The sequence below is a fragment of the Oryza brachyantha genome, chromosome 7, assembly GCF_000231095.2.
Source record: "Oryza brachyantha chromosome 7, ObraRS2, whole genome shotgun sequence".
Taxonomy (NCBI): Eukaryota; Viridiplantae; Streptophyta; class Magnoliopsida; order Poales; family Poaceae; genus Oryza; species Oryza brachyantha.
The window spans coordinates 11,060,887-11,084,089 of record NC_023169.2 but is presented as its reverse complement, the minus strand read 5'-3'; the positions used below and the strand labels follow the sequence as shown (position 1 = coordinate 11,084,089).

Below are 23,203 nucleotides of genomic sequence, written 5' to 3'. Positions count from 1 at the left end.
CTAAGAGTGGCAAAAAGTTAATTATTCCGCGGCGGTCCCGGCATGCTAGAGCTATCAAGTGACCTTACAATTTGCTCCTCTTTGGGCCTTTTTCTTGCAAGTAGATCTCCAAAAAAAAACATCTTCTAGAAGCTAGGCTCCGATCATTTCTCGTTCCATATTCTTATTCATGAATTGTTTAATTTGTGGAAAAATATATAAAGGGTCTTTTAATATCGTATATTGTTCTAAAGAAAATTTAAATTTATTGGCTTATATGCATAAATAACTATAAAGAAATCGGATAATCCAAAAATCCCAAAATCTTGTAAAAGGCAAACGTGGATTGTCATGTACGATATCTTGTGGGCCAACACTTCTATTGGCACAAGTATTTTATGCAAAATATTTTTCTTAGACTTACTTGTAGTTTCTTTTTATCAAAAGCCAAAATGTGAAAAGCACTCCGGTATACATAAAAATAAAACTGGAGGTGGGAATGGGCTAAGGCCCGTGGGTTTTTTCACAGCCCTATTTAATTCTTAAAATTTTTTTAGTTTAAAATTTTATATAATTTTATTTTTAACTCATTTTAAATCCGATCCTTAAATTTTATAAGTAAAATAGTTAGATCCAGTACCACACCCGTACCTAAAACTCGCGAACTTTGACTTCCACTGCACTCCTTCTGCCCACACTCAACCTCCCATGCGGCCATGCCCATGAGCCCGCCGTTTTGTGATGCAGATCAACCGCGACCTGATTCTGATCCACGCAAATCGCGGCCAAATCTCGCAACCAAAAAACGACCAAAAATCGCCACCTGGAAAGGGGAAAAAAGTGAAAGAACCAACAAAAAAACCAACCAAAAAAATCACCACCTGGAAAGAAAAAACAACAAAAAATGCCACCTGGAAAGAGAAAAAAAAGAAAGAAAAGGAGTGAAGAAAAAGTGAGGAAAAAAAAAAAACAGCCAAACCGACGGGCGAAACGGCGAAAGGCAAAGAACCATCGGCAGAGAGAGGAGGGTTTTCCCATGTGGCGAATATTTCCAGGATGATTCCAATCGGAGCACGGCACTCGCGACGTGACACCGCTGGTATTAAAACGAGCCCGTCTCTTTCACGACCCACTCCTCTCCCTCCCCTTCCACTCGCTCATCTCCTCATTCTCCTCATCTCATCCGCTCTCATCACCCGAGGCAGGCGGATCGCCGGTTCGTCCGTCCCGATCGGGTTCCTGGGGAGAGAGAGATGGAGCAGTCTTTCATCATGATCAAGCCCGACGGCGTCCAGAGGGGCCTGGTAATCTGATCGACCGGCTCTCTTTTTTTACTATACGTTTTTGTGTCTTTCTTGGCGTTTTGGCCTTCGATTTTAGGGAGGGTTTTTTGCGGTTTGGGATCGGTGAAATCGAGTAGATGGTGTGCGTTTGTTCGTGGGATTTCGAGTTGTTTTCGTAGGTTTTGACACCGTTTTTGCGGTGTTTTCATGTGGAATTTTAATTCTGTTCTGTAGATTGGAGACATCATCAGCCGGTTTGAGAAGAAAGGATTCTACCTGAAGGGTATGGCTATTAACTCACTTTCAATTTGATCGTAGGACTTTTTCCTTTTATGTTTCTTATGTTATTTAGAGTAAATAGACTTTTTTTTTCACATCTTTACTCCTGTAAACATTTCTAACGGCGGTGACCGGTGGCAATGAATTTGCCACCCACTCCACTAAGTCTCTGATTTTTAAAAGTAAGAAAATAACTATATACCTATATGTTAAACACCTGCACTAACTCTATATTTATTTTGGAAGAACCCACGTGTCACTAAGAAATATATGCAGAAAGTAAGATATGATACAAGCAAAAATAATATTAATAATATGTTAATGATATTTTTTTTCAATAAAATCCGGTTGCAACACATTGAGTACATTCTAGTATTTCTGAAAAACAGAGGCTGTGGACATCATAATAGCATGTTTCATATGGGTAGGTTGGGATTGAGATCTCCTGCTATTATGTTATTGTTATTACAACCACTAACGTGTAGATCCTATCATCCATGAAGCCACATATGAGTGACTATAATGTCACTATCACAATGCAGATTTAGATAGGTTGGGGATAACGAGGTATGTAGGTGGGGGTTTAATATGATTGAAAAGCTAAATTTTTAATAACATGTTGATGATTGGACAATTTTAAACTGGGGACAACAGATTGACTGTTATATCCAATTTAGTATATCTACTAATTCGTTGTCAAATCTAATTTTGCATTTAGATATGACATGGACAACAAGATTATTATAACAGGGATCATCAAAGTCTGAAGACATGTCTATTAACTTCAAGAGCAATTTTTTTTGGGTTGAAAGTACCTATAAGCACGCACATCTTTTTGAAAAGGAAACATCATTCTTACTTGTAATAGAGTTTAACTAATATCTTTGACATTCATTTAACATACAATTTCCCCTTTTCCTCCTTTGTACAAGTTGTATTTTAGTGGAAACCAAAATATGTTACAAAGAATTACAGGACAATAAAGAACAGTTGTCTCAAGCAACAACAATAAAGAACAGAAGGAAAGTACATCTTTGCCATGCATTGGTTGATGACTTTATGCGGTGACCCATTTTAATGAGGATTATTCAAAGTGCATGCAGAGCATCAATTAGAACTTATTTTGATTCAACTTACCCTGTTTTAGAAGTATATCTGCAAACATCAATAGTTGATGGATGATGGTGCTTACGAATTTGTGTTGTGATTGCAATGGTCCAGGGATGAAGTTTCTGAATGTGGAGAGGTCCTTTGCGCAGCAGCACTACGCTGAACTTGCTGACAAGCCCTTCTTTCCTGGGTTGGTGGAGTACATCATCTCTGGCCCTGTTGTTGCCATGGTTTGGGAAGGGAAGGATGTTGTTGCAACTGGCCGCAGGATCATTGGGGCCACTAGGCCTTGGGAGGCAGCCCCTGGCACCATCCGTGCTGACTATGCTGTGGAAGTTGGCAGGTGAGCCAGTCTGTTTTGTTCATCATCTCATTAGTAATTTTGAATTTTTTCCATCAACTATTGTCACCCCATCTTTTTATTTCTACTTATGCTTATAAGACAATTTAAATTTTCCAAATTTAAGTTGATTTTGGGGTTTTTCACCGAAGTCTATTTTTAGTTTTTGCTTCTAGATTGCTAAGAATACGTATATAAAAGTTTTATTAACAAATTATTTTTCATTTGCATCACCACCTGTGATCCTTTTTAATCATGTAAGGATCATAAACGGTGGGTGTTCTTTGCAATAAATTCTAGCTTTGGCTCTATTGATTTTTCTGCTAACATCAAATGATGCTTTTGCAAGAAAATTGGTTGTTAAGTGGCTTTTACTTAAACTAGTTTCATGCCCATGATTTATTCCAGGTATATGAAAATATATTGTAATATTGTCTAAAATAAATAAATAAAATTTCCAAGAATTGTAACATCATTTTTCTATAGGGAATATTCACCTTATTTTGATTTTAGATGTGGCTATCAATTTAGATTTGATTGTTTTGTCTTATTAAGAAAATCAAGGAGTCATTTGAAAATTTTAAAATTTGGGTAGGGAGGGGTGGCAGATTCAATAACGGTTAAGTAGTATAGATGCACATAAATGTGAGATCCTTTGTAGTTTACTGGTCAAATACCATGTATCAGATAATGTGTGTGTGAGAATTTATACTAAAGTTCATCTTTCTTTACGATTTACATTTTACCCTAATTTGATTTTATACGTGACTATCCACTTAGATTTGATTGTTTTTGTTATTAAGGAGAACAATAAGTAATTTGCAAAATTTACGATACGAGCAGGTCGGGTGGCAGTTTTACTATCACTGCCACTCCCCTGTTTTTTTTTTTTAGTATAGATCGTACATAAATATGATAACATCTGTACTTTACCGGTGTGTCAAATACCAGATAATCAGTGTGCGTGAGAATTTACTATATAATAGTGCATCTTTGTTTGCGATGTTGGTATACCTTCTAATGATTTATGTCTTGACAAGTGACGAGAGATAATTGCACTACATTAAACTATGTTAATTAATTTAATATGATGCAAAACATTATGCTAATTGCAACTCTTCCTCTCTTTTTTTTCTTTCTTTCTGCTTTTGCAAATTTTATTATGCTTGTACCTTTATACTCGGGGGCGGATTTGGCATGGGGGCGATGAGGCTCGAGCCCTCGCTACCCCATTTAAGCCGTTAGAGCCCGACGAAGCCCCCCTAGAATTTATGGTAAAAATCAGTAGAAAGGGATGACTGAAGCTATATGTAAAGCTATATGTAACTTGTTCAGACCCTTATAATATCGCTGGTTAGATCCGTCACTGTTCATACTTAATTATCTGGCTCTAATACTGATGCCATTGCTGGTTTTGTAGGAACGTCATCCATGGGAGCGATTCAGTGGACAACGCAAAGAAGGAGATCGCCCTGTGGTTCCCCGAAGGCGTGGCCGAGTGGAGGAGCAACCTGCACCCTTGGATCTACGAGTCTTAGAGAGCTTCGCGGCTAGCATCACATCACCTCTTGTTGGTGACTGGTTCCCTCTCTCTAAATACTCTCTTCTTGTTGGCTCTGCACTGCACTGCACTGCATTGCCCCTTTTGTGAGTCACCGTCGTTATAATTGTGATTTTGTGTGTGGTACACAAATCACAGACGCAGTTAAAAAATGTGCCTACCTGAACCTGTATGGGCGTATTGGCGTTTAAAGTTTCTGGGTCGTATGTGATCTGAAGAATAATAATACATCTTTTTTTTCCTGTGCTTTAGATTATAAGCTTAAATTTAAATTTCTGGTCTTAAATTTAGAGTTGATTTTATGGTTTTTTTATAATATTTTATTTTTCGGCCTTTGATTTTAGATCAGATCCTCGGCATTGTGACGTTTTTGTATGCATGTATATAATTATCTGAACGTGTGTTGCACGATACATATGTTCCCCACGTATGAAGCAACCACAGCCAGTTCGTCGGTCATGTTTTGGATCATCTGTAGATTGCACAGCATGATCGAATAGCAAAGCCCAGATGGAACCATGGAGGTGGCCCGTGGCTTACTGGCAGCGGACCGATGTGAGCTTGAAAGACGACTCCCTGACCGTTGGATTTCAATCCAATGGCCAGTAAGAAAGTTACTCTCTGTTTCCTCGCCATCCAGGCTCGCATTCCACAGTGCACACATAATATCCTTGATCCCATCAATCCGTCGTACATTAATAGGGATTATTTTATATCTTCCACCCTAATATTTAATTTCTAAACACTTGTAGGTACATCATATCAAATTTGAACTGGTATTTAAAAAAACACATACTATATTTAAGATGGAGGTTCTACATAGATTTTAGCACAAGTTAATAGTAGTGCCAACTACATGTTATAAGAGCATATTCGAGCTAATATGTATCATATGTTAGCTATAATGTTGGCTCCGATATTCTTATCATATCTATTTTCTCCACTTATTATTTAATAACGTCTATTTATTTTTTTCACTTATTATTTAATAACGTCTATCTTTAAACATGTGTACAACTTTTAAATATAACCATACGTACAACTAGCTCTTACATAACGAGCAAACACCATTTATTTTTTATTTATAAGTATAAGCTTGGGTCGTAGCCCGCTGGTTTGCTTGCTTTGACTTGCTCTAAAAATTTCTTTGGGTCCTCTACATGCATCGGTCGACGAGGGATCACTGTTGGGTTTCTCGTCCAACCTCAGGATCCGGATTCTCTGACCGTAACCGTAGCATGTTCACTTTACATCAGTTCTGTAGCGCTTAATCTCAAAAATTCGTTATATCAGAAAATTCATCTCTCACTTTTGCCAACCTCACTGTATATTGTAAAAGTGGACAGCAGTGTAAGCCCTTGATTGGGCGGTAGTTTTACACTCATCATTTGTACGGGCCCCTTATTAATATGCACATATGACGTGTCATAGATTAATTTTAGAAAATATAAGGTATTGCAGTACTTATGGCTAATTATATAATAGTTATGTTCAAAAGATTCGTCTCACGATTTTTCTCATAACTGTGTAATTAGTTTTAATATTCATATATATTTAATGGTTCATTTAGATGTCTAAATATTTGATGCAATGTTTTTAGGAAAAAAAATTGGCAACTAAACAGTGCCTCCGTGTTGAACGTATACGAGCAAGTACTACAAACTTCTTAACATGCGCATACATTTTTTTTGCTTATACTGATATGTATAAGCTAAAATTTAAACTTTTAATCTTGATTTTAGAGTTCGCTTTTTATCTTAATTTATTTTTCAAACTTAGCTTTTTAGACTTAGCGATCTAAAAACAAATATTGAAAAATAAATTACAGTAGAAACCCAAAATAAATTTAAAATTTAAGATTAAAAATTTAAATTTTAGCTCGTAATCATATCTAAAAGCGAAATGAAGAGGTGCAACACAATACTAGTGTAAAGTAAAAACGAAATTTTCTCTCGTCTGGTGATTGAGTGACTGTGAATCAGGCGGTGACGTGTCATGCGCTTGCTCTCTTGCTCTTCTCCACACTAGAGTGTGGCTCCCGATCGTCCACCACCCCAGGGCCTCAATCCCCCGCGCAAAGGTAACCACCACCACGCGCTGTCCCGCCATGGCACCGCCGGTCCAAGAACCGCTTGCGTTGCCATCGCCATGCCGCTCGCCACCACCACCTCCTCTTCCATCTCCTCCTACCTGCATCCTCGCCGCCGCCGCAATGCCGTCGTGGCGCCGCGGTGCGAGGCGGCGCAGAGGGAGGAGATCGTCATCGTGGGCGCCGGCGTGGCGGGGCTGGCCACGGCGGTGTCCCTGCGACGGCTCGGCGTGGGCGCCACCGTGCTGGAGCAGGGCGCCGCGCTGCGCGCCGGCGGAACGTCGCTGACGCTGTTCAAGAACGGGTGGCGCGTGCTCGACGCCATCGGCGTCGCGGACGAGCTCCGCGCCAAGCACCTGCGCATCCAAGGGTACGACGCATCGATCTCCCCCTCTCCCTCCCTCCGTCGTGTGGCGCCTCCATGGATTCCGAAGCTTTTTCTCCTCGAGTTCTGAGCTCCAGCGGTGACGTTCCATCCAGCTGACCGCAGGATGAAGATGCGGTCGGCGTCGGCGGCGGCGGCGACGGACGTCCTCCGCGAGTTCTCCTTCGAGGAGGAGGCCCCCGGGCAGGAGGTCCGCGCGGTGGAGAGGCGCGCGCTCCTCGAGGCGCTCGCGTCGAGGCTTCCCCCGGGCGCCATCTCCTTCTCGTCGAAGCTGCGGCGCGTCGCCGGGCAGGGGGGTCCCGACGGCGCCACCGAGCTGGAGCTCGAGGACGGGAGGCGGATCGTGGCCAGGGTGGTGGTCGGCTGCGACGGCGTGAACTCGCCGATTGCGCGGTGGATGGGCTTCTCCGAGCCGAGGTACGTCGGCCACATGGCGTTCCGGGGGCTCGCGCGCTACGACGGCGACGGCGCCGGCGGCGGGCAGCCGTTCGAGGCGAAGGTGAACTACATCTACGGCCGCGGCCTCCGCGCCGGCTTCGTCCCCGTCTCCGCCACCCGTGTCTACTGGTTCATCTGCTTCAATCGCCCAACTCCAGGTGCGTGCAAATTTACTTGAAATCTACTGTATTTACGTGAAATTGGGTAAATGTAAGAAATAAAATACTCCCTCCACGTGCAAATGTTTAACGTCAAATTAAAAAGTTTGGAGGGAGTACTCCCTTTTTTATTTGATTTGACTTCATAAACTTTTATATATAACAGTTCGTTTTATTTAAATATTTTGTGCAAATTTACAAAATTATAACTAATTTTTAAAGTTTTTGGGACAATAAATCAAATCATACCAGAAATAAGTAATATTAATGTATTTTCAAGTAAGATGAATCATGAATGGTCATATGCATATCTACACGTCAATGGCATTAAATATAAAAATTTTCCCGTATTTTTGGCTGCTTAAATGCTTAATACTGCTTGCTATGCTCATAAGATTTGATCAAATTTTGAAGCTTTAACCGATAGTTTCTGAAATCATTGATTTAAAAACAGTAACGCAGTATGCATAATTGGCCCCCTTAAAGTTGTAGATTTTATAAACGCTATAAACTTACTAGATTCAATAATTTACTCTAATATAAAACTAGTGGTCAGATTTTTAAAATTCGATCGAATTACAATTAAATATTTATCACGAGGTGGAGTAGTAAGTTGAGATTGTGTACCATATTTACTTGAATACGAGTAAATTTATGAAAATAATAAATGCATTTGCCTCGCAATTAATAAATTTTAGTAATTCTGTCTGGAAATCTAGGCATTTTAGTACCCGACGTGTTTGGGTAATTTTGATTAATTTGCAGGACCGAAAATCACCGACCCGGCGGCGCTGAAGAGGGAGGCGCTGGACCTCGTCCGGGGCTGGCCGGAGGACCTCGTCGCCGTGATGCGCGACACGCCGGAGGACGCGGTGGTGAGGACGCCGCTCGTCGACCGGTGGCTGTGGCCGGGGCTGGCCCCGGCGGCGTCGAGGGGCGGCGTGGTGCTGGCGGGCGACGCGTGGCACCCCATGACGCCCAACCTCGGCCAGGGCGCCTGCTGCGCGCTGGAGGACGCCGTCGTCCTGGCGCGCCGCCTCGCCGCCGCCGCGGGGGCCGCCGGCTCAGCGGCGGGGGCGTCGTACGGCGAGGCGATGCGGGAGTACGAGCGGGAGCGGTGGTGGCGGGTGTTCCCGCTGACGGCGCGGGCGGGGCTCGTCGGCGCGCTGGTGCAGTGGGGGAACCCGGCGGTGTGCGCGGCGCGCGACGGCGTGGTGATCCCGAGGCTGGTCAGGCTGGGCCCTTTCCTCGAGCACACCAACTTCGACTGCGGCCTGCTCGAGCCACCGGCGACGGCCGCGCCGTTGCCATGACGACTGACCAGCAAAGCTGTACACAAACTCTCTCTCTCTCTCTTCGGTTCAAGCCATACAGACACAGACGGTACTGTACTGGGTAGAAAATTCCACTGCATTTTTAGAGAGAATATTTGCAACAATGTAACAGAATATGATCGAAGTTCTACTCTACAATTGAGGTGAATGAATGGAAAATTAATATGCAAGCAGAAAAGAGGACTTTTTGCAATGTAAGTGGACGTGCACCTACAAATGCTATTCAATGGTTTTATTGAAATCTGTGTTGTATCGGCAAACAAATATAATAATGCTAGTCTGCTATTTCCTTCTTCATCCATAATAAGTTTATTTTTTAGTTTTTAAATATAATATTTGATTCTTCATCTTATTTAAAAAATTTTATGATTAATATTTTTATTGTTATTAGATAATAAAACATAAATAATACTTTACGTATGACTATTTTTTAAAGTTTTTTGAAAATTTTTTCAGATAAGACGAATGGTCAAATGTTGGATATATAAATCGAAAAATATTTTTTTTAAAGATGGAGGTAGTATATTAAAATCGGTATTGGACACACATGACATATCTCAAAGCAGATGTATTTTCACCTCATTAATACAAAATTAAGCTCACTGGAGAATTAGGGGGTTGATTGTGGCATATTTACACATGAAAAATAATTTGTGGAAGAAATATATATATTTTTAGTAATCTAAAAGCCAAGGTAAAAAAATAAAGTTTGGTGAAAAAATCCCCAAATAAACTTTAAATTAATATTTAAGAATTAAATTTTGACTTAAGTATAAAGAAACGAAAAGACCAGCTCATGCCCCAAAAAATTTCATCGCTAAGATCTCCATCAGAGTCCAGCTCAACTAGATTACTGTACAGCATGCACGCCTCCCGTAGATTTTTTTTTCTTCACGTCGAATGCACTCAGCTACTCACCCACCCAACACTTGTCTGAAAATCAGTCCCCTTAACAGCCCACGATCATAGGATGAGAACGTGTTTAATCATGTTTTTTTTTGGATGAAGTGATGTTGTTATCATGCGACATATTTGGATATAGGAACGGAGGTAGGATGACTTAATATATTTAACTTCTCATATTATGTTGGTGAGGTTATCTCCCGCAAGGGTAGTTTCAAATAAGTCAATATGTTTGGTTTATATTTACAAAATTAACTCACATAATTGTATAAATATCAATACAAATAACATTTAAAATTACACGTCATTTTACCAATAATAATAGACTAATAAATTGCATAAAAGGATAAATAATAAATGAGATTGTGTATATCCTCACGTGATAACCAAGAGACATCCAAACATAGATAAAGATCACATAATTTAAAATTCCAAGTCTCTCACTTGATAATAAGAAATTACAAGTCTTACGCATTATCAAATCATGGCAATTGAAAGATAATAATTGTTCACAATAGCAAAATAAACAATCAACTTTAAAGAGAAAACCCTATATTTTACCGGGGAACTTATCACTAATATACATAGCAACCTAATTCAACTTGTTGGCAAATGGAAGAGCATTGATAGCTCTGGCAGTGTGAGGATTGGAGACCAAATAATGATATACTACCAAGATATATGATGTTGCTTAAAAGCTAGAATGCTATTCAAATTATCAAATAGATTAGCATGGACATCACTATTTACGATGCTAGCCTTAATTATAGCATTGGCTAGTTTATCACTTGCACGGTCAAATGCAGTAACCATCCTCTCATCATAATGTTCACTTGTCTTGGCCCTCTTTTCTGGCATTTGCCATCTATTTCCCCTATTTACAGGAAACTGAACAAGAATTACCGTTGACTTCTCACAAATTCTCTTTTCAAACAAATCGATATTCCAGTAAGTTGGGTCACATTTTCTTTTCTTTAAAATTTCCCTAAAACCGTTCGGCTTCCGATATGTGCCCCCGCGAAACTCAGGAATTTGACCTCAAAATTTATTTGTTTTTATAAATTAGTCCAAAATACGTCGATTCTCGTGAAAACTGAAAACCATTAAACCTCTAGGGACCAAGAGCAAAGTTCCAATCGGAAATGCAAACCCTGAAGCAGGCTAAGGAGAGGTAAAGTGAACATTTTCGAATTTTGATAGATTCTGTAATGTACAACTTTGCAGCATACATTTGTCGTCGTGAGTGGAGATTTTCCACCTCGTATTCGAGTTATTCACGGAGTATCACACCATAACCATGGTGCACTACTGATACTCTATCATAATATCCCGTAGTGTGCACACCAGGATATTTGCTTGCAGTATCACTGTACTATTAAATTAAATACAACAAACAAGAAGAAATAAATAAACTAAGTGCTTTGCCCTCAGCTGTACTCACTCTATTTGCCGGTCAAGAGCTGCTGCTGCTGCTGCTCCTCAGTCTCTGCAGCCTTTCCAGATGAGACTTGAGCCATACAAACTCGTGTTGCATCGTCTCCAGGTGAGACTCCGCCATCCGCATCTCCTCGCCTAATAGGTTTAGTCTCTTTTGCACCCAGTCTATACTCTCTTTGCTGTAGGAGAAGCCGGTTGGGGAGGTTTCGTGGCTAACCATGTACACCTTGGGGGATCTAAGTAGTAGAACTATGATGGTTACCTGCAGTAGATGTAAAATGAGTGTGTTAGAAGATAACAAGGGAGATTGTTAATACATAGTTTTGCTGAAGCAATAACTAGATAGAATTTTCACCAGGCAATCTCAACTTTGGTATATGTATGCAACCAAATGGCCAAATGCACTTGCCTGCATTAGAACGATGATGGCCACCAGTGTCAATGCTAACACTGGCCCAAGCTGATTTGACCGTATATATGACAAGAGTGAACCCCAAAGTTCTTGCGATGTGGATGTTAAGGAATCCCATCCTATACTCGGTTGATGACCATGAATAGGAGGAACGATGCTTCTCACAACATGTTCATTGGGTGCATAAGGTGAGCCTGGATCTGTGTTTTCCAAAGGATCCTCATTAACTCGAGTAGTCCCTGATGGATCATCAGCATTAGTTGAGCTGGAGGGTCCTGTAGGAATGGACAGAGAAAAGGGTCAACTAACTGTTTCAGAATTTTGAATAATTCCTGCAAATGGGGCCGCATTTTGGATCAAGCAAGTCAGAACAATAGGAAAAGAGTGAATGACTTATATGAGGTGAAGTGGGCATTCAATTTACAGACCTCTCGAATGACAGCTGGTATCCTGCTTCAAAAGATCATGACCCTAAAAAACACGAAATCAAGGAAGGAGTAAGGATCACTTAAGACTTAAATTCTAAATAGCTTTGCAGACTTGTAGTAAAACGGACATGAGGTGAGAAAAGACATACAAGCTTGATCCATAGCTCAAAAACATCACGGCATTCATCCTTTGTTGATTGATCAATTTTCCCTGTAATTTTGATATTTAAAGAAAAAGGAGAAACAGTTAAATTGTGGTAGATGAAATAAACTGATCTTTATGGGACGTAGAAATAAACAAATAGCACTTGTCCCCCACATAAGCAAGAATAGCTTAGAAATAACTCCATGAAGAAGTAAAATTCTAAATATGCATCAATTTGATCCAGAACTAAGCAATCGTTTGGAATTAACTCTGACCAAAATGTGGTTGTTCACTAAATCTGCATATGTACATGTAAAATGCCACTAAAATACATTTAAACGTCTCAAACTGCTAGAGCATTCAGCATAGATGTGGTTCTCACCTCTAAATATGGTTTTCTTTGAGAAGGCTACATTAATATATACCCTGAGGTAGCAACTGTTTTCATCCAGACTATCTTGTTCAAAATCCCAGATCCCCTGTCAATAAGAAGGCAGAAGGAATAGAAGCTCAATAATATTTCATAGTTAGAAACATCATTTCAGCTTCTCTACAATGACATGTAGCATAAAAAGTTATATGTAGAAGCAAACTAGAAAGGTTTAGAATTTATGTTCCCACTGTAAAATATAAATGAAGCTGGAATTCGTTTCCATGACAGTGCTGATCTCAATACATGTGCCTATAATTCTCATATGCTCAAGCTTTTATTTTAGCTCTGTAATTTTGGGTGTTTGAATAGTTTGATTTAGGCACAAAATTTTTCTTTTGTTCGGCTCAATTCTGGATTCAAACCCACACACATGACCCTTCATTGGGAAGAACCACTTTGGAAATAGGGAGGAAATGAGCATGCTCCACTTATTTCCGTGCAAGTATGGTACAAACATCAAGGTTTTGAAATAAACCACAGAAAATTCAATCTCACTATGCTCTAGAGAGAAAATTTAAAACTTCCATCTGTGGATCTAACAGGAATGATTGAAAGTTGTTAATAATATTTTGGACTTGCGGAGAACATAGCCCATCATATACTCATCCACAAAGAAAAGCCACCAGACATTGCTCTGTTTCCAGTTAAAGTTTAGCAGGGCTATATGAATTAGAATCTCATGATATATAGTTTCTTGGAAAAAGTGGGCTTCAAGCAAGATGAGCTAACCAACTGAGTTCCTCACCTCAACAGTGAAATGGTCCCCGTATGGCGCATCACCAATTTGCTGCGATGTCTGCATCATGAGATGCCTGTGAACAAATGACAAATAAACAAGAAAATGAAACATCAGGAGAATTTAGCATCAATAATAGAGAAGTTTTTTTTAGCACACACAGGAGATCATAGAAGAAATACACTGCTCCCTCTGTTCCTAAGTTCAACAGGAAATATGAAATGAGATGATATAATAGAACAACTTCATGTGCAAATGGAGTCACTTAGATATATTAGAACAAATCTAACTCACAGATTCAGTTACCAAATTAGGTCATTTATATTACAATTCACTGCAATGGTGGTATGAACAAATTGAGATTACACTATGGATACATCACCGAGGCTGGCATTGCATGACTGCAATAAAGCCATAAAGGTATGACTAATTGAGTTAACATCTAAGTTAGAAATAAGAACAAACACAATTATTTTGCTATGAGGCTCACATTTTCTATGATCGACCAACAAGTTGGTGTAACCAACAAAACACGAAAAATGAAACAAATGCTAATACATCTCAATGACTTCAGGATGCTCAATATTTTCAGACAACTCCATTGTTAGGTGTAACCGTGCAAACATATGACTAACCTATTTTTGTACACACGAAGTTTTTGAACCTCCTGGCAAGTCCCAAATTTTGCACCTAAGGACAATATAGAGGAATCAAAATAAATGTTACAAAAATGTAAAACAAGTAAAAGCACATGAAATACTCAATGCCAACTATTACATTCATATATGGTAGGCAGAAAGCTCTTGACATACCAAGATAAATTTTAATTGGATGCAAGAATGAAACGTCCCTTACAAGTCCTCCTTGTTCATCCAAATGCCAAGGGGAACAACGGAATTCTGCAGCAGTTCATTTAGGTCCCAGTAAAATATACTATTGACCAGAAGGTGCTAATAAAAAAGGAATAGCACTAAAGTACTAACCTTTGTCACCACACCTTTTGTGTAAATCATCCACAAAACCAAAAGCACTATCTGACAGTAACATATTAAACATAACTTCCACAGGTGCCTGTCATTGAATTTACATCATGGTGTTTTGTTATCAGTTACTCCCATCGTTTCATAATGCAGGACTTTCTAGCCTTGCTTAGATTCATATGGGTGCTAATGAATTTAGACAAATATACAAACTATATACATAGATCAATGAATAAATCTAGGTAGAGCTAGAAGGTCTTAAAATATGAAACAGATGGTGCATTAACTAATACTTAATAGTTCTGGAAAGTAAATTAAATCTAGCTAACCTGAAACTTTGACTCAGTGATCAAAGTAAAAGGTTCGGGTACTGCAGAAAATAAAAGTTACAACACAATTAGCAAAACAATCACGGAAGACAAGCCTAACAATATAATTTGTGATAACAAAAGGGATACAGAAAAGGATAGTTCGAACAAACCATTAGGAGCATCATCATCACAGGGCCCCAAGATGAATGGATTAAGTGCAGTAGCAGCAGTACATTTATCTTCACTTTCATTCTCCTGCCCTTCTGAAGACCTTTTGGAAATATTGATGTCCAAGTCACCATTATAATTATTACCACTTGTGACAGCTGTACCATTAACAGACCTACAGTCCAACAATCTCAAATTAACATTCATAAACAATCAAAAAAAAAAAGATTGATGGGGCATAATCAAAGAGAGAATTTTGTTCAAGGAAAAAAGTAACCTGTCCGAAGGTGATGAATCATCATCTTGTTTAGTTTCTTTTGCTCCTTCCAACAAAACATAACCATTTTCATCACTGCTATTTCCTGACTTCAAATCCTATAGTAGAAGAGCAAATACAAACAACTTTTCAAATCTATCCTATAGTGCACCAACACAAAAGACTCATGACTCATGGGACAAATCCTAAGATCCATATCAATCATGTTAGATCAAACAGTCCACACCCCTCCACCTGCACCCTATCACCGCACACGACACCATCCCACGTATCCTTCCTACCTTCCCCTCCTGAAATCGCGTCCCCCTTTCCCAAGTTCGTCCTCCAGCACACAACGCCATCTCCGCTTCACCTTCTTCCTATGCTATTCGCCTGCCTTCGCTGGTCGCTCCATCACCCTAGTGGAACCATTGCATATGCCGCCTCTTGTCGATCTGCCGTGTTGCATTCGCACACGTGATGTGACCACAAGGACACGATAGGTAATCCCCTTCTCTGCTCTTGATCAACAAAGTCTCCAGACGATGTGTCATGCATGCTTGCAGTACTATTTTAAGTTTCCAATCTGCTGGTTAAGAGGATCCGTCTACACATGCATCTACAAGGTTGCATATACTTATATAAAAGATATAAATAGGAAGGATCAATGTTTACAATACAACTATATATAGTTTTAACTTATATGGATTATGATGTAAATTAGCCAATTTTTATGAATAATACAAATACATTTGTAATAGGATTCATTGTTAACCATTATTAATGTTCTCGTAGCAGAAGGCCAGGAACTGGGGAGAGGGGAGGCCAGGGACACGAACGGCTGGGCTTGGAACCCTAGGGAGAGGAGGTCATGGCCGGGACCGGGGGGAGGGGAGGCCAGGGACTCGGATAGCAGGGCTGGGACCCGGGGGAGAGGAGGCCGGGGACTCGGACTTATTATATGATGCACTTATTTCAGTTGTATTCGATGCACCTAAGACATATGTTTCATTCTTACTTTAGCTAGAACAGTTATCTAGCTTCTTACCATACGACTTTTCTCTCCTATTTGCTATGAGATTTGTGGCAAGTAGGCAAAATACTTGCATATCAGTGTTTTAAGTAGGAAAATACCTTTCATCATAGCACCAATATAAGTTTTACTTTTAGCTATGCTTGGTAAATGCACTTGGCTTTGCACTTATGGTGGTCCAGCAATGACAACGTTAATTAGTAGCCACAAATGCAGAATAAGAAATCTAAATCAACCCATGTCTGTTATGTTACCTCCTATTTTGGATTGATGGTCCCTTGTGTTCTTCCATCACAGCATGTAGGTTTAACGGGCTTCTAAAATTTGAAATATGTAAGAAATGATATGTAAAACTGTTTCTCTGTGACCTATTACAACGGAATTTTGTTTATGGTCTCTGTGAAAGTTTGCTTCGTTCTTCTCTTGTTGCACCCTGAAGTTTGAAGACGATCGGGAGCGAGGTATCAACATTCTTGGGTAAAATTTCAGTTTGTCACTACATTTGATTCCTTATGTTCAGTTGGATAGTAATTTTAACTTTTGCCATGCATGCAAAGAATAAGCTTGTATATAGGTTTGACCGATGAAACGATCTCCTTCTTTAGGAAAAAAATATTCGATCAATTTATCTTCTTGCCAGTCGTGTCTTATGCTGGTCATTTATCACTGTCGTCAACGGCCGGTGCTCAGTTTTTTCATGATACTAATAGGAAAACTAAAAACAAAGCAAGCACCCAAATGTTAAGGTGGCGAAGTGGTGTGGCTAGAAACATGGTGGATGATGTGCATATCTCTTGTGTTCACGGATAGACGCAATTATGCAAAAATAAAACAACATTTTTCATTCGGTTGTGCAAAAGGAGAAATATATCTTGTTGTCCAAAACATAAATATTGCTTGATTTGCATTATCAAGTATCACCGTAGCGTTAGCACGGGTATATAACTAGTATGAGTTTATAACTAGTATGAGTTTATTCACAACTCCTACACTGCACTCATATCAACAAATAGAAGCTACTATAGGTGTTTCATTACCTGGCGTTCAAGGAGCAACCTAGCATCACTGACATGCTGTTCCCAGCCCTCTACTATAACGCGATAAGCTTCATCACGTGACAAGAAAGATCCAAAGAAGTGCTGCAAGCAATGTACATTGAACGAAATAGCTCTGGTATAAACTAGAAATCAAGACAATGATAGGTTCTCAGTTTCTCACCCTTTTTGTACCGGCAACAATTTCAATGGCATTATGAAAAATAGCAGCTGTTTTTGCTTTACGAACATCAGTCACTTCCTGCAATGGAATAGTTTTCTGAAAAGAGAAGGTGACAGTGGAAGAGAGCTATAGTCAATAATCTTTGTAAGCAGTACGGGCAATGCATTAGTATTTTTGTATATATACCACTGAAACATTTAATGAGCAGTAGCAGTAGCATAAACTATTGCAAACAAATTACTGAAACCAATCGGAGTATTTGACAGTGGATAATTGTATTGTAGCAGCAAGTTAAATTTATTGGTCAGTCAATTTGGAAAAAAATAATTAAAAAAACAATATTGTTGGAGAACCATCCTTCAGTTTTTCCAGTTCGATTTAAGTCACTGAGTTAGCTAATAAAAATTGCTTCACTTATAGAAAGCCAACATTTAGGTATTAATTATAATCAGCACACAGGAAATTCAAAGTACAAGTGAGAATCCTGATTCAAGCAAATTGACAGGTTTTGATGGCCATGTATCCTTCGGTCCTTCCATATGCTAAATGCTTAGCCTACTATAGGAACTATATGAAGAATCGAAGATGAAGCATAACAGAGTGGAGTGCTGTTTATGATGTATGATGATTGTCTCCAGATCATTCATTACCTTGGTCTCATATCCAAAAATGTTGGAATAGAAGCATATATGGTGTAGAAATAAATACATATGCCCCTGCAGAAATGCAGAATAATGTATATTTGTTAGAATCAGAAAATCATAGACAGGGCTGAAAGTCTGAATTAAAGCCTTATAGTTTTCCCCTACAAAAGGATATAACTGCACTCCATCATTTGTATATGTCAAACAAAGGAGTTTGAGGCACAAAGCACTAATTAAGGGCAGTACCGCAGTAGTGAAACCAAACTGTCTAATAAAGTAATAAGTAATAACGCAGTACTTTGAAACGAAGTAATGATAGAACACGAGGAACTCACAAGACAATAGTGAAACCAGATTGTCTAACAATTTATACATGTAGTAGGTTGAAACAAAGTAATGAAAGAACATGTATAACTTGCAAGACAGAAGGGTGATGGACAGTAGCACCCTTAATTGCAACAAGTTAGATCCTTTCATCTCAACTTATCAGGCACCTAGCAATCAATCTACACAATTATTGTACTTTGGTATACATGTCCTCAAGAGATTCATTAGATGGAAAGACTAAAGGTTGGCATATTAGCAGGGTAAGGAAAGTATGGATTAAATTTTAGTGTTAAGCCTTTCAATAAATCTTTGTATATGTTTTTGTACATCAAAGGCATAAACTTGAATATAATTTGGTGGGTGCACATATCTTAAATTGATACAAAGTAAATTCAAACAGTGAATCTACACCACAAAACTGTGGGGCTAACACTTGCCATGCGTATATCAAATCAATTTTACTACAGGTGATTGTGTATGATAAACCTCAAATTTACTCTAATTGTGAAAATTGACAGCAGTTAATACTGCATGGTCAACCAGGCTATCATTTTCTTACTAAAAATGTGACAAGTTACCTTTGCTAACCTTGCCCTTTTATTTTTGCATGCACATGAGCAATGCATTAAAGAATTTTCTTGGTGCTGCTAAATGGGTTGAATTAACTGCAGGCAAACAGGAAACAATGTAGTGCCATATCGGGGAACAACTCTCTGTGTTAACGGATTCTTTGGTCAACAGTGTGAAATATAAATGCATGCAGCCTATTGACACTCATCGGTTGTCATGATTCAAGTAATATAGATGCTTGAACTTTGGAAACTTTGGAAATTTTTTGTAAGCCATAGATGATTCTCAATTTCGAAAGCCTACGTTTACCAATCGATATTGGGTAGACATAAGTTACAAGAAGTAGCAGCGGATGATGTCATTAAGAACTACCTGAAGAAGAATATTTTCTTGGAGCGCGCAGTTAAAATCTTGCAAAAGAACCTGCAATGCAAAAATATTACCTCAGAGATAATCATAAGAAATATTAATAATTCATCAAATTACTGTTCAATTAAAAAATATTGGCGTATTATCTTGATACGCATGCTAGGTTGACACCCGGACAATTAGCACCAGTCAATGTTCATTTATGATCAACCAAATGAAATCATAAAAAGGGTTAATGAAACTACGAGTAGGCTATCCAATCAAACAAAACCCCACAATTTTGGCATGCTTCCACAAAATTGTCACAATTTAACCAAAAACTCCACCACATATTCAATAGACAACCGAATCGGCACAGTCTGATGCCAACAGTCAATGGACAGAACCGAATTGGCAAGACCTGACGCCGCCATGCTCGGAAGCAAGCGTAAACAACAAACGTGGATTGTGAGGGAAACGACCAAGGCGCAGAAAGTCAAAGCCCATGGAAATGAAACACTATCTACCTCTGCTCGAGCACTTGAGCACCCAAATTCCCCCAGGAACGAAGCATCGCAATATAGTTGAATCAACACTCAGATCGAGCAGATGAAGCATGCAGCAGCGATCAAATTTACCTCGTCGGGTGGCAGGCGAAACAAAAGCCTGTACTCCTCGCTCCGGCTCGCCAGCAACTGGCTCTGCACGAACCAAACCCACACCACGTCAGAAACCCCCCAACTCCACCACCAACCAACCAGTAAAACCAAATCCAAAGGTAAAAAGTAAATAGAAAAAAAAAACGAGGCGAGATTCCGGCAATCCCGGCTGCGAAGCAACCGCCACCCACCGAGGCGTCTGGCGCGGCGGCGAGCTCCCCGGAGCGGCCGGAGTCCGGGGACGAGCCCGCGGAGGCCTCCACCGCCGGCGACGCCGACATGAGCCGCCGCGGCGGGGACGCCGGCGAGGGCGCGGTGGTGGTGTCCGCCGCCGAGCCCCTGCTCGGGGCGCGGCTCGGTGACGCGACGGCCGGCGACGCCATGCCCGCGCACGCAGCAGCAGCACACCGCCCCCCCCCCCCACCGAGTCCGACACCGGGGAGGCAGAGGCAGCCGCTTCGAGGGGCGGTCGGTCGGTCGCCGGAGGAGGGCGGCGGTGGCGGTAGAGGTGGGGAAGGGTAGGTAGGTGGAGTGAGAAAAGGGGGAGAGGAGGAGACGGGGGTTTGAATGTGAAAAAAAAGAGAGAAGGGAGGTGGAGGGCGGTGTGAGGTTAACGCCGCGACGGTGACGTGTTTCGCGGCCACCGGGGCGTGCCCGGGCTCCCGTCTTGCCCGGGAAATTTTATTTTACTTTTTAAATATTTTAATTAAATAATTTTGCTATTAAATCTCTAAGAAAAATATGTTCACCATCTGAAACTTTTTATCACATCATCGTTTCTATCATGATAAAACGAGTTGTTACGTCTCTGACAACAACGCGAGCTTGTCTGGCAAGACAACGCGACACGCCAATTATTTGGTGTGGCAATGTACTTTTGTCACGTCACGTGGTGACGTGATTAAATGCTTTGGTGCTAATATTTAGTTTTGAGATTTAATAATGAAAAACTATTTATTAAAAATATTTAAAAAATAATGCTGGTGTGTCCGTGTGTGCGTGGTCGGGTGGGTTCGGCCGCTGGCGACTTCCGACGGAGCGGAGGGGTTACGGAACGGAACGGAGAACGGCGGGGAAAAAGAAAGGACAGCGGTGGGAGTGGAACGCTGCCGGCACGGCCGTGTTTTTTGTTCCTACTATTCTCAATTCTTTTTCTTTTGGACCTCTATTTCGAAATAGTGTGTATTTGAAAAGTATTTATATAAGATTTTATCATCTTATTTCTCTAATGTATGTCATAAACTTTATATTAATTAATTTTTATTGTTTATATCTTTAAATATATATCCTGAAAACTAGAAAATAAAAATATATTCTATCTTTCGTCAAGAAAGAACACATGCAGAAGTTGTTTTTGCCATCTTCCACTTCTGCTGGTAGTGGAGTATGGGCCCGTTTGGCACAACTCCAGCTCCTAATTCTAACTTATTTAGAGCCGGAGTTGTGCCAAATAGTATAAATTCTACTTTTTTAGGTGCGGAGTTGACGAAGTTGTTCCTAAAAAATGGACTACTCTCTAGCTCCCACAGTTTTGATCTGCTCTCCAGCTCTCACAGAAGCAGCTCATACTAGAGTTAGAGTTTGGAGCTAGGATTTGGATTTCAGAGCTCTACCAAATGGGCCATATATAAGTTGTTTTTGCCGTTATTTGTTATGTCTCGCAAAAAGAAAATCTACTTATTAATTATCGGTGAAGTAATGTTTTATAATAGAAACATTTGATCCTATCTTATTCTATACTCTCTTCCCAAAAAAAGTGATTATTTTTGTTAAAAATGTTATTACAAAATTATTGACTACTTTAGAATTAGGATGGAAAGAAAAAGGATTACAATAGGAACTTGCACAATTATTTCACATCTTTTCATTACCAAGGGTAGGTAGATAGGAACATAGAGATCATTTTAAATAAATATGAATTTATCCAAAATTAGTTAAATAGTCCTGGCTTATTCTGGGATGGATGCATTAGAGCATCTCCAACAAGATGCTAATATGAGTCTCAAAAATTAAATTTTAGAATTAGAGACTAAAAACACACTCCTACGGATGCTCAAAAGCACTACCAAACTTCTAGCATCCCCAAGCGCATGTACTTTTTGATATTCTACTGGGGTTCCCAATACAACAATCTATCACCCTTGGGAACGATTCCGGCCGGCTGCTGCCGCCGTCTCCCTTCCAGTGGGCTTCATGGGTGGTTGATAGATTTTGCTAGTTGATGTGTCTAAATAAGGGTTACATCACTCAGCATGGATTGCAATCTGAAAAATATATTAATGTAACACAGTAAAATATTGTAACAAATATATTCTAGCTCATAAAGTTTTTTGCACACAAGTAGAATGATTATACCCAGCATTTTACTCTGAAGTATAATACCAATGATTTTAATTGAGACAAAAGATTAATGTGGCTCATTTCAAAAGTTTTGGGAACCAATTATAGGACCACTGTTGGAGAGAAGGATAATTTTTGGATCTAATAATTTTTGGGATGATACCAATCCAGAATTATTATGGGCTAATTTTAGGGTAGATAAACCTTTTTATTACTTTCCTCAAGTATTACTATATCATTCTTGTAGAGGGCACAAATAAATCACGGTCACAATATATGTACGACAGGTGACAGATATTTCCTTTTGCCTCCTCCCACTGATCCAATATCAGTATTGCATTAGCCATGTTATTATTATTTTCAATCCCTTCATAACTATTTTCATATATCAATTGTAAATAGGAAAATATATTAAAGTTATCTACCCTAATCATTCAGCTTCGTCCGCTTACTTCAAATTCTATGTCAGATATGGGGTTTCATTTAGTGCGTACTATTATTCTATTGCTCTCTTAATAATGCACCGTTAGCCATCGGTAGAGTTAAGGGGTGATCCCCAAACCACAAAAAATAATACCGACGGCCCTAATACCAAAAAAGAAAAAGAAAATTAGGATTCCGTCGATTAGTATTCACGCAAGTGACGCGGCGCGATCATCTTCATTGAGTGGGATGCTTTATTGGATGAAAAAGATATAATGAACACTTTTGTGACCATTAGAAAAGGTATAGATTCGATAAGAAAAAAATAGTATGGTAATTTTCTTTAAACTTTTCTAGCCATACAAGTTTCTTTGAGTTAAAATTTTACTTAACTACTAATTTTATATGTTTTAAGATACTTTATTACTATATCATGATATATTTTTAGTCTATTCTATTATCTATGTAAGACTTAC

At 39.6% G+C, this 23,203-nt stretch overlaps 3 protein-coding genes across 3 annotated transcripts; 2 read left to right on the top strand and 1 right to left on the bottom strand.

Moving 5' to 3' along the window:
• The first annotated feature begins 1,096 nt into the window (after positions 1–1,096).
• LOC102715036 (nucleoside diphosphate kinase 1) lies at positions 1,097–4,803 on the top strand. Its single transcript, XM_006657656.3, has 4 exons — positions 1,097–1,283; positions 1,497–1,545; positions 2,763–2,994; positions 4,412–4,803. The coding sequence occupies exons 1-4, from the start codon at positions 1,233–1,235 to the stop codon at positions 4,527–4,529; spliced, it is 450 nt and encodes a 149-aa protein (XP_006657719.1). The 5' UTR covers positions 1,097–1,232; the 3' UTR covers positions 4,530–4,803.
• A 1,815-nt stretch (positions 4,804–6,618) lies between these two features.
• On the top strand, positions 6,619–9,248 carry LOC102722412 (monooxygenase 2-like). The gene is made up of 3 exons (XM_040526160.1): positions 6,619–7,011; positions 7,132–7,622; positions 8,388–9,248. Exons 1-3 carry the CDS (start codon positions 6,701–6,703, stop codon positions 8,933–8,935), a joined length of 1,350 nt encoding a protein of 449 aa, XP_040382094.1. The 5' UTR covers positions 6,619–6,700; the 3' UTR covers positions 8,936–9,248.
• Positions 9,249–11,016: 1,768 nt separating this feature from the next.
• LOC102714752 (protein VASCULAR ASSOCIATED DEATH 1, chloroplastic) lies at positions 11,017–20,495 on the bottom strand. Its single transcript, XM_040525944.1, has 18 exons — positions 20,156–20,495; positions 19,944–20,006; positions 19,330–19,380; positions 18,067–18,132; positions 17,417–17,512; positions 17,236–17,337; positions 15,187–15,284; positions 14,912–15,084; positions 14,760–14,800; positions 14,434–14,521; positions 14,263–14,349; positions 14,086–14,140; positions 13,460–13,526; positions 12,664–12,760; positions 12,286–12,347; positions 12,137–12,179; positions 11,706–11,983; positions 11,017–11,558 (listed from the first exon to the last, which is right to left on the bottom strand). The coding sequence occupies exons 1-18, from the start codon at positions 20,345–20,347 to the stop codon at positions 11,313–11,315; spliced, it is 1,905 nt and encodes a 634-aa protein (XP_040381878.1). The 5' UTR covers positions 20,348–20,495; the 3' UTR covers positions 11,017–11,312.
• Between the last annotated feature and the right edge of the window lie 2,708 nt (positions 20,496–23,203).

Excerpts from the sequence above, each read along its gene's own strand:
- LOC102722412 (XM_040526160.1), top strand. The coding sequence starts at position 6,701 with ATGCCGCTCGCCACCACCACCTCCTCTTCCATCTCCTCCTACCTGCAT. Across the intron at positions 7,012-7,131 it reads AAGCACCTGCGCATCCAAGG|GATGAAGATGCGGTCGGCGT; the intron begins GTACGACGCATC and ends AGCTGACCGCAG. Across the intron at positions 7,623-8,387 it reads CTTCAATCGCCCAACTCCAG|GACCGAAAATCACCGACCCG; the intron begins GTGCGTGCAAAT and ends ATTAATTTGCAG.
- LOC102715036 (XM_006657656.3), top strand. The coding sequence starts at position 1,233 with ATGGAGCAGTCTTTCATCATGATCAAGCCCGACGGCGTCCAGAGGGGC. Across the intron at positions 1,546-2,762 it reads GAAAGGATTCTACCTGAAGG|GGATGAAGTTTCTGAATGTG; the intron begins GTATGGCTATTA and ends GCAATGGTCCAG. Across the intron at positions 2,995-4,411 it reads TATGCTGTGGAAGTTGGCAG|GAACGTCATCCATGGGAGCG; the intron begins GTGAGCCAGTCT and ends CTGGTTTTGTAG.
- LOC102714752 (XM_040525944.1), bottom strand. The coding sequence starts at position 20,347 with ATGGCGTCGCCGGCCGTCGCGTCACCGAGCCGCGCCCCGAGCAGGGGC. Across the intron at positions 17,513-18,066 it reads TTTTTGGATATGAGACCAAG|AAAACTATTCCATTGCAGGA; the intron begins GTAATGAATGAT and ends TTCTCTTTTCAG. Across the intron at positions 14,801-14,911 it reads TGATGATGATGCTCCTAATG|TACCCGAACCTTTTACTTTG; the intron begins GTTTGTTCGAAC and ends TATTTTCTGCAG.